The sequence below is a fragment of the Mirounga leonina genome, unplaced genomic scaffold (genome assembly GCF_011800145.1).
Source record: "Mirounga leonina isolate KUSES-001 unplaced genomic scaffold, KU_Mleo_1.0 Mir_126, whole genome shotgun sequence".
In the NCBI taxonomy this organism is placed as follows: domain Eukaryota; kingdom Metazoa; phylum Chordata; class Mammalia; order Carnivora; family Phocidae; genus Mirounga; species Mirounga leonina.
The window spans coordinates 25,789,481-25,800,238 of NW_023270314.1; the positions used below are offsets into that span (position 1 = coordinate 25,789,481).

The following is a 10,758-nucleotide window of genomic DNA, read 5'->3' on the forward strand; positions in this document are numbered from 1 at the left end:
GGGTCCTAGGACTGAGTCCCACATCGTGCTCCCTGCTCGGCGGAAAGCCTGCTTCTCCCTCTCCCACTCCCCCTGTCTCTGTTCCCTCTCTCGGTCAAATAAATAAATAAAATCTTTAAAAAATTAAAAATAAATAAATAAATAAATAACGCTTCAGTAAACCTGGGGGTGCAGATAGCTTTTTGAATTAGGGTTTTAATTTTCTTCGGATAAATACCCACAATTGAAATTGCCAGATCATATGGTAGTTCCAGTTTTAATTTTTTTTTTTTAAAGATTTTATTTATTTATTTGACAGAGAGAGAGAGATAGCAAGAGCAGGAACACAAGCAGGGGGAGTGGGAGAGGGAGAAGCAGGCTTCCCGCCGAGCAGGGAGCCCGATGTGGGACTCGATCCCAGGATCCTGGGATCATGACCTGAGCCGAAGGCAGACGCTTAACGACTGAGCCACCCAGGCGCCCTCCAGTTTTAATTTTTCACGGAACTTTCATACTGTTTTCCACAGTGGCTGCACCAGTTTGTATTCCCACCAACAGTGCAAGAGGGTTCCTTTTTCTCCACATCCTTGCCAGCACTTGTTATTTCTTTTCTTTTTTTTTTTCTTTTGATACTAGCCATTTGGACAGGTGTGAGGTGATATCTCATTGTGGTTTTGATTTGCATTTCTCTGATGATAAGTGATGTTGAGCATCTTCTCATGAGTCTGTTGGCCATCTGTGTGTCTTTTTTGGAAAAATGTCTATTCACATCCTCTGCCCATTTTTTTTCTTTTTTTTTTTTCTTTTAAAGTCGGCTCCGTGCCCAGTGTGGAGCCCAACGCGGGGCTTGAACTCACGACCCTGAGATCAAGATCTGAGCTGAAACCAAGAGTAGGATGCTTAACCAACTGAGCCATGCAGGTGCCCCACTCTGCCCATTTTTAAAAACTGGATTATTTTTTTGCTATTGACTTGTAGGAGTTCTTTACATATTTTGGATATCAGCCCCTTATTAGATACATGATGTGCAAGTATTTTCTCCCATTGAGTACGTTGCCTTTTCATTTTGTTAATGGTTTCCTTTGGGGTGCCGAAGATTTTCAGTTTGATGTGGTCCCACATGTTTACTTTTGCTTTTGTCACTTTTGTTTTTGGTGTCAGATCTTTGTCAAGATCTATGTCAGGGAGCTAACCGCCTACGTTTTCTTCTAGGAGTTTTATGGTTTCAGGTCTTACATTCAAGTCTTTAATCCATTCTGAGTGAATTTTTGTGTATGATAGTGGTCCAGTTTCAGTTTTTTACATGTGGCTGTCCAGTTTTCCCAACACCATTTATCAAAGAGACTGTCTTTTCTCCATTGTATATTCTTGACTCCGTCATAGTAAATTAACCATATAAGCATGGATTTTTTCCTGGGCTCTCTATTCTGTTCTAGTCATCCATATGTTTGCTTTTATGCCAGTATCATGCTGTTTTGATTTACTATTGCTTTGTAATATAGTTGGAAATCAGGCAGTGTGATGTCTCCAACTTTGTTCTTTCTCAAGATTGCTTTAGCTACTCAGGGACTTTTGTGGTTCCATACAAATTTTAGGATTGTTCAATTTCTGTGAAAAATACCATTGGAATTTTGATAATGATTGCATTGAATCTGTAGATTGCTTTGGGTAGTACAGACATTGGTTTACCAATATAATTCTTCCAATCCATGAGCAAGGACTGTCTTTCCATTTATTTGTCTTTTTCAATTTCTTTCATTAATGTCTTATGGGTTTCAATATACAGGTCTTTCACCTCCTTGGTTAAATTTATTCCTAGGTATTTTATTCTTTTCGATGAAATTGTAAATGGGATTATTTTCTTAATTTCTCTTTCTGGTGGTTCATTATTAGTGTTTAGAAACACAACAGATTTTTATGTATTGATTTTGTATCCTGCAACTTTACTAAATCTATTTATTAGTTCTAACAGTTTAGGGATGGAGTCTTTAGAGTTCCTAATATAATATCATGTCTCCTGCAAATACTACAGTTTTACTCCTTCCTTTCCAATTTGGATGCCTTTTTTTCTTTATCTTGCCTAATTGCTCTGACCAGGACTTCCAATACTATGCTAAATAAAAGTGGCAAGAGTAGATATCCTTGTCTTGTTCCTGATCTTAGGGGAAAAGCTTTTAGCTTTTCACTGTCAAATGTGATGATCGCTATGGGTTTTTCATACATAGCCTTTATTGTGTTGGGGTACCCACTTTGTTCACAGTTTTTATCATAAATGGATGTTGAACTTTGTCAAATGCTCTTTTTGCATTTATTGAGATAATCATATGGTTTTTATCCTTCATTTTGTTTACGTGGTGTATCACATGGACTCATCTGTGGATGTTGAACCATCCTTGCATCCCTGGACTAAACATGGCATATGATTCTTTTAATGTACTGTTGAATTCAGTTTGCTGATACTTTGCTGAGGACTTTTGCCTCTATATTCATCAGGGATATTGGCCTGTAATTTCCTTGTTTCGTGGCATTCGTGTCTGGTTTTGATATCAGAGTAATGCTGGCCTTGTAAAATGTGTTTAGAAGAGTTCCCCTCTTCTGTTTTTTTTTTGGAAGAGTTTGAGAAGGATATTAATTATTTGAATATTTGGTAGAATTCACCGGTGAAGCCATCTGATCTTGGACTTTTGTTTGCTGGGAGGTTTCTGATGACTGATTCCATCTCCTTACTATTAATAAGTCCCTTCAGATTTTCTATTTCTTCATGATGCAGTCTTGGTAGGTTGCACATTTCTAGGAATGTATCCACTTCTTCTAGGTTGTTCAATCTGTTATATAGAATTGTTCCTAGTGGTCCCTTATGATCCTTTGTATTTCTGTGGTGTCAGTTGTAACATCTGCTCTTTCATTTCTGATTCTATTTATTTGAGTCCCCTCTCTTTTTTTCTTGGTAAGTCTAGCTAAAGGTTGGCCAATATTGTTTATCTTTTCAAAGAACCAGCTCTTGATCTTTTCTATTGTCTTTTTTGTCTCTATTTCATTTATTTCTTCTCTAATCTTTGTTATTTCTTTTCTATTTATTTATTTGTTTGTTTGTTTATTTGCCAGAGAGAGAGCGCACAAGCAGGGGGTGCAGCAGGCAGAGGGAGAAGCAGGCTCCCCGATGAGCAGGGAGCCTGATGCAGGACTTGATCCCAGGACTCTGGGATCATGACCTGGGCTGAAGGCAGACACTTAACCAACCGAGCCACCCAGGCGTCCTTGTTATTTCCTTTCTTTACTAAATTTGGGCTTCATTTGTCCTCTCTTTAGTTCCTTGAGGCATAAAGTTAGCTTGTTTATTTGAGGCTTTTCTTGTTTCTTGAGGTAGTCATTTATCACTCTGAACTTCCCTCTTACAGTTGCTTTTGCTGCCTCCCATAAATTTTAGTATATTCTATTTCTGTTTGCATCTGTCTCAAGGAATTTTTTTTTTAAGTCAGCTCCCCGCCCAACATGGGGCTTGAACTCACCACCCTGAGATCGAGAGTCGTGTGTTCTACTGACTGAGCCAGCCAGGCGGCCCTGTTTCTCCTTTGATTTCTTCTTTGGCCCACTGGTTTGTTGAGGAGCATGTTGTTTAATCTCCACATACTTGTGAATTTTCCAGTTTTCTTCATGTAATTAAATTCTAGTTTCATACCATTGTGGTTGGAAAAAATGCTTGATATGATGTCAGTTCTCTTCAATCTAGTAAGACTTGTTTTGTGGCCTAACATATCATCTCTCCTGGAGAATGTTCCTTGTGCATTTGAGAAGAATGTATATTCTGTTGCTTTGGGGTGGAACGTTTTGTAGATATCTGTTAAGTCCATCTGGTCTACCATGCCATTTAAGGCCATATTTATTATTGATTTTCTATCTGGATGATCTATCCATTGATGTAAGTGGAGTATTAAAATCCCCTACTATTATTGTATTGCTGTCAGTTTCTCCCTTTAGGTCTATTAATGTTTGCTTTATACCTTTAGGTGCTCCTATGTCGAGTACATAAATATTTACAATTGTTATATCCTCTTGCTGGACTGACTTCTTTATCATTATGTAACACCCTTCTTTATCTCTTATTACAGTCTTTGTTTTAAAGTCTATTTTATCTAATATAAGCATAGCTACTCCAGCTTTTTTTTGTTTGTTTCCATTTGCCTGAAATATCTTTTCCCATCCCTTCACTTTCAGCCTGTATATGTCCTTATATCTAAAGTGTTCTCTTGTAGGCAGCATATAAAAGGGTATTGGTTTTTTTTTTTTTTTATTCATTGAACCACTATGTCTTTTTTTTTTTTTTTTTAAGATTTTATTTATTTATTTGAGAGAGAGAATGAGATAGAGAGCATGAGACGGGGTAGGGTCAGAGGGAGAAGCAGATTCCCCGCTGAGCAGGGAGCCCGATGTGGGACTCGATCCTGGGACTCCAGGACCATGACCTGAGCCGAAGGCAGTCGCTTAACCAACTGAGCCACCCAGGCGCCCCCACTATGTCTTTTGATTGAAGAATTTAGTCCATTTACATTTTAAGTCGGTATGAATAGGTATGTGCTTATTGCCATTTTGTTCATTGTTTTCTGGCTGTTTCTGTAGTTCCTTTCTGCTCCTTTCTTCTCTTGCTCTTCTCCTTTGTGGTTTGATGACTTTCTTTAGTGGTATGCTATGTTCCTTTCTCTTTACTTTTTTATGTATTTACTATAAGTTTTTGCTTTGTGATTACCACGAAGCTTACATATAACAACTTATAACAGTCTGTTTTAAATTGGTAACAACTTAAGTGTGATCCCATTCTAAAGCTCAACATTTTTACCCTCCCCCCACCTAGGTTTTGTGTTTTTAGATGTCACATTTTTCATCTTTTTACCTTTGTTATCTCCTAACTAATTATTGTAATCATAGTTATTTTTACTGCTTTTGTCTTTTAACCTTCATACTAGCTTTATAATAATTAATCTACTACCTTTACTATATATTTACTTTTCCAATGCGATTTATTCTTACATGTTTTCTTGTTACTAATTAGCACCCTTCCTTCTCCATACTTTTTACTTTTTTGTATAAATTGGTGTGTTCTCTAAATTCCAGGAATGAAACATTCGCTGAGGTTTAGGAGGTCTCCCTTATGGCAAAAATTCCATGTCTTGCAATTCAGCAGGTGTCTTCCTCCCCACTCACCGCCCCGCCGAGTCTACAAGCCTTCAGGCTAAGTGGGCTTCCACACAGAGAAGGTATGTTGGTTGAAATAAATTAAGCTGGATGATTTATAAGTTCTGAATGCATTATTCATTCATTCAGACATACTGAATGCTCACTCAGTGCCAGGCAAATCGAGGTTGCAGAGAGCTTCAGATGGGTTGTGTGGTTCAGAGGAGGCTCCGCTTTGTGAGAGTGTGGGGCAGGGCTGAGGAAGGCCTGGAGAGGTAGGCTCTAAGGAGGGAGAACCACCCTCACAGCACTTGGCTGATGGGGTGGGGGGTGGCTCTTTACTTCTGCCAGGTCTCAGGCCAGTAAGGTCAGGGCTGAGAGAGGTGCAGTGTCCTGAGGTCACCACTAGGGGTCAGGCACGCCTGCTCTACTCTGCAGTGTCATCTCATTTTTTTGGCTCTTTCATTGCTCTAAGGCGCCCTCCTTGGTCCCCTGCCTTCTCCTTGCCCTAGGCTCCTTTCTCTCTCACTTGCCTCAGCCCAGCCCTCCCTCCTTTAGGCCATCCCATCCAGCCGTCAACGCAGGGCCAGACAGCCTCCCAACTAAACAGCCTGGCATTTCTCCTGACCTTTGGGGAGTCCCGCAGCCTCTCACTTCCCCGATTGTAGGAGTGACTAATTAGTGAGCAGAAAGTGCCTTCTCCTATCTTATCTCTTCTCCTGCAGCCATTCAGCTCAAGTTCTCTGGTTTTGTCTCCAAGCAAAATAGGAGTGTTTCTGAATTACTCCTTCTAACGTGTTTTCTTATGTGTGTCAACAAAGCTCTTCTCCAAGCCCAAGCCCCTTTGTGGCCCCCAGAGCCCAGTTTCAAGAGCCCCTCAATCCCTTGATGAGAATGTTCTCACCTCACTCCAGCACAGCACCCACATACATGGAGCCTTGATCCCTCTGGACCTGATCTCCATTTGCTCTCTGGCACATCTCAGACCCTGCTCCCTAAGGTCCCACCTTTCATCCACCCTCCATGCTCCCACTTACCCTCCCCACAAGGGAGCCCCACAGCCTTAGAGGTTCAGTTCTTCTCAAGAGTCCCTTACCATCTTGACATCCTGTCCTCACACTCCTTCCTCCACGAAGTCTTCCCTCTGCTCAATCCGGGCTCTAGAGACAAACATATATGAAGGAATGCTGGCTCTGCCAGGTACCAGCTATGCTACCTTAACCTCTCCAATTCTTAGCTTCTCTTCATCTGTAAAATGGGGACAGTGGCATATGGCTCTCAGATCCGCTGTGAGGCCTAAGTGGTCGATGGCTCTGGAGGCTCTGGAAGTGTTTCGCACAGTGCCGGTACATAGAGGTGCTCTGGGAGGTAGTCCCTGGTCCTTTCCTTCAGGTACAGCGCCGCCCCCCCCCCACCTGCTAATGGAAACCTGCCCTTGTCTCTGTGCCCTGGCTACTTCTGCTCCCCACTCCACTCCTGAGCAGAGCTCTGCCCTGGGCAGAGGGGGGAGAACGAGGGGGCTCAGGGGCATGCGGCCATCACGCCAAGGAGAGGGAGGCAGATGCAGGGCTCTGTAGGGACCTCAGACCAGAGCTCCATCTGCAAGACTGTGCCCTCACTCTACCACGCACAAGACCTAGAGTGGTGTCCCCTCTTCTCCCTGGAATTGTTCGGGGTCCCTTCTGGCCCTGGGGATGAGGAAGGGCTCCCACAGAGTCCCCTGGGGCACTGAGAGGACCAGAAGGCTGGTGGGAGATGGAAGGAGGGGAGGCAGGGCAGGGGGAATACCAGCCACACACTCTTCCCTGTCCCTGCTCCCTTCCCATCCACCCCCACCCTCCACCAAACACGATCCCTGGGTTAATTTTTAGCATCGCAGCTCACACATTAGTCACTCCCTGTCACCCACCTACACGGCAGGAGGCTGCTGTGCTGGTGCCGTCATCCCATCATCTGGGGGGTGGGGTCCAGCCCCCACCCTCCTCGGTGTGCGCCCCGGCCAGGAGCCCCCTTCCACCTGGGTGAGGGGTCCCGGCAGCGCTCCCAAGACTAGCTGCAGGGGAGGAGGGGAGGAAGAGGCTGGTCGGGGAGGGGCTGGGTATCTGCTGGGCGGAGAAAGCCGGGCCGGCCCTTGCAGACCCCGCCCCCAGCAAGGCGAGGGGCTTCGCCCGCGCCGCCGGCCTCCCGGCAGTCCCGAGTCCTGGGCTCTGGGAACAAAGGTAGGAGAGGGCTCCCCCCGCCCCCCAGAGACCCGAGCCTCCGGGAGCTGCTGTTTGTCGTGGCTGCAGAGCAGCTGTTCAAACAGGGAGCTTGGGGAAGCTCCATTTTCTTAATCAAATGTTCTCCTTCCCGCTCCCCCGCCCCGCCCACCGGAACCAGGGAGCGCAAAGCGGCCAGGTGCAGGTGCCCGGGCTGGAGCTGACACCCAGCCCCAAAGGGATATCATGAGAGGGGCCCACAGATGCCAGCAGCAGCTGGAGCAGGGGAGGGGCCTCTTCACTGGGGGGGCGCGGTGGAGAGGTGGTGGTCACCCCTGTGCTGGCCCGGCCCCATGGAAGCATTCCTGTTTATGGAGCACCTGCTGTGTATCACACTGTTAGGCCCTGGAGGTACAACGTAACCAAGGCTGAGCTTCCTGCCTTAGGGAGGCAGAAGACCGGTCTATACAAAAGAAGTCATATAATTACCAATGGGGAGTAAGTGCTGTAAAGAAAAAAAAAAACAAAAACAAAACAGGGCGCCTGGGTGGCTCAGTTGGTTAAGCGACTGCCTTCGGCTCAGGTCATGATGCTGGAGTCCCTGGATGGAGTCCCGCATCGGGCTCCCTGCTCGGCGGGGAGTCTGCTTCTCCCTCTGACCCTCCCCCCTCTCATGTGCTCGCTCTCATTCTCTCTCTCTCAAATAAATAAATAAAATCTTAAAAAAGAAGAAAAGAAAAAAGAAAAAAGGAAAAAAAAAAAACAACTAGAGGGCTCAAGATAAAGAGTAATGAGGACAGGGAACTACTGATCTGATCTGGGAAAGCTCTGTGAGGAAGTATTTAAGCTGAAGCCGCAGGATGGAGGACTCAGTCTTGTAAAGAAGAGTATTCCAGGCAGAGAGCACAGCATAGGCAAAGGGCAGAGACAAGAAAGAGCTTGGCATATTTGAGGAATTAGACTAGGAAGAATAGTGTGGCTTACACATGAGAAGTGACATGGAAGGGGAAACAATTTGAGCTTGAAGAGAGAGACAGAGACCTGACCCCGGAGGGCCTCCTGCAAGGCATCCCAGTACAATCGCAGATGTTGTGCACTGCACAAAGGCTCCCAGTTACCAAATTCTTGGGCCCCTGTGGCTGCTGTCAGCTCAGAGGAAGGGATGTCTTTTTGTAATTTGTCTGCCCAGGACAACATGTTAGGATAAGCCATAGGCAATAGTTTGGATTTTACTTTTATTTCAGGGAAGCCATAAGGGGTTTTAAGTGAGGAGGGTTATGACCCGATTTCCTTTTCAGAAAGATCGCCCAAACTACTAGGTAGAGGGATGGTCTGGGGGCAAGAGAGGAAGCGGGGAGCCCATTCGGGAAGCAAGTGCAGTACCGTGCAGGACAGAGAGGGTAGGAGATGGCCTGGCTGGGGGAAGGTGCCACTTAGACCCCTTAAAGCTGTTCCTTGTATGCTGGTCACTGCCAGCGAGCACTGGCACAGGAGTCTCAAGTCCCAGGCCTAGCTCTGCTACTTGCTTTCTGTGTGACCCTGGACAGGTCACTTGCCCTGGGTCACCTCAAAGAAAGGTGGTGTCCACCTCCTGGAGATGCTGGGAGCACACACTGTAGTTATTGGGGTTCTACTATGAGCTGGTATCAGGCAAGAATTAAAGCCGCAGAGAAGACAGGAAAGGTCCCTGGGCTCTACTGCAAGGAGTGTGCATCGTCCCAGGGAGGGGGGCCAGGCCAACACCAGACTCCACAAAAGTCGAGACAACTGCAGATGGTGATGAGTCGTAGGGCAGAAAAATCCAGGGCTTCACAGTGGAAGGTGTGACTGTATTTTAGACTGGGTGGGGAGTCCTTTGGGAGGCAGAGCTGAGGACTGAAGGGGCCAATTATGGGAAGAGTGAACGCAGAGCCTTGGGTGGATGGGATCTGAAGCATACCAGATTCGGCAAAGGGGCCGGAGAAGGAAGACAAGAAAATGAGGCAGGCGGGGGTCAGATAACCCAGCATGGGAGTTAGAAACTTATTCTAGGAGTACTGGGGAACCAGTGAGGAGTTCTAGAACAATGGGTGGTCAGTGGTTAGGCCTGTCACAGGTTGGGTGGCTGGTGGCTAAGGCCTCCTCTGTGGGAGACCCAGGCCCAGCACCGAGAAGGTTCCAAGCACGTTATCTGCACAGGGATAGTTAAGGACTTAAGACAAGCCTTGGCCACCACCTGTTGTATTTGGGAAGGGAGGTTCAAAATGCACTTAAACAAGAGGCCCAAGTTCTGAAGAGGGTGTGGGGCCTCTTGCTCAGGTTCATACATGTAAGTCAAAATCCCCCAGACTATTCCCCTGGCTGCAGGCTCCATACAAATAAGATGTAAAATACAGTGTAGGGGTGTGTATGTGTGTGTGTGTGTGTGCGCGCGCGCGCGCGTGCTCGCACCCAAGTGTGTGTTGGGGGGGAGGGGTGTGTGGTAGAGTCAGAGCTTTGCCGGAGCCCAATCCTGCCCCCGCCCCCAGGCAGTGAACACGCTGACAACAGATGCAAAAAACCGTCAATTTTATACAGTTTGTGGTTCAGAAGCAACGATATGCAAAACGGTGGAACAGTGTGCCGCCCCACCCACCTGGACATGTCCACTCCTGTCCCCCAAGGGGCAGAGAACCCAGGACCCCTGCCCGGCAGGACCCAACTTAGTTACAGGCCCCTGGAAGGGGCCAAGCCCTTAGGGGTCAAGGCCGGGAAAGAGGGGGCCCAGCACCTTCGGCCCCTTCAGGGGCCCGCTGGTTAACTGGGACGGTGTGTATGTGTGGAGGGTAGGGGGACTACCGACCAGAGGCCATTTCTCCCCCAGGCCAAAGGTGAGGAGCAAGTAAAGCTGAGGAGAGGGCTTCGTGGGACAAGGTTCCTCCCCTCCAGAGGGGTTTTCCTGGACACCCCACAAGGCACTACTGACCCAGATGTAGGATGAACGCCCCCAAACCTCTCCCAACCCAGGCTTGCCTGGTTCTCCCTGCCCCACCTCCCACTGTGGTTTAGGGGAGGAGGACTAAAGGGATCTGGGGCCCGCAGAGACAGCCAGGCACCAGCAGCCCAGCTGGGGCTGGCAAGGGCCCTCTCCCGCTGCGCTGGGCTCCTGGAGTCCCCTCGGCCCGGGTGCCCGCCCCCCCACCCCCTTTCTGCACTGGCTGGATCGAATAAATAAATAAATACCTTCCCCGCCCGCCGCGCCCCTACAGCTGGCTCTCCTCCTCCTCCAGCGAGCGGTTGAGTCCGGGGATGAACTTGAGCAGCCGCCGGCGGAAGCTGCGGTACTTGGCTTTGCGCAGGCCGGGGCCGCACAGGGCCTGCTCGCGGGCCTCAGTCCAGAGCGCGCCCGGCGCCCCGCCGCCGCCGCCGCCGCCGCCGCCCCCGGGGCCCGCGC

The 10,758-nt window shown here is 47.6% G+C and overlaps 1 protein-coding gene across 1 annotated transcript in view; it reads right to left on the reverse strand.

The window, feature by feature from the left end:
- Nucleotides 1-10,506: 10,506 nt before the first annotated feature.
- The window catches only part of TAMALIN (trafficking regulator and scaffold protein tamalin), a 7,409-nt gene continuing 7,157 nt past the window's right edge, over nt 10,507-10,758 (reverse strand). Inside the window, exon 9 of the mRNA XM_035002610.1 lies at nt 10,507-10,751. Coding sequence (XP_034858501.1) covers nt 10,568-10,751 — 184 coding nt within the window. The 3' untranslated portion in view covers nt 10,507-10,567. The remainder of the gene's footprint in view (nt 10,752-10,758) is intronic.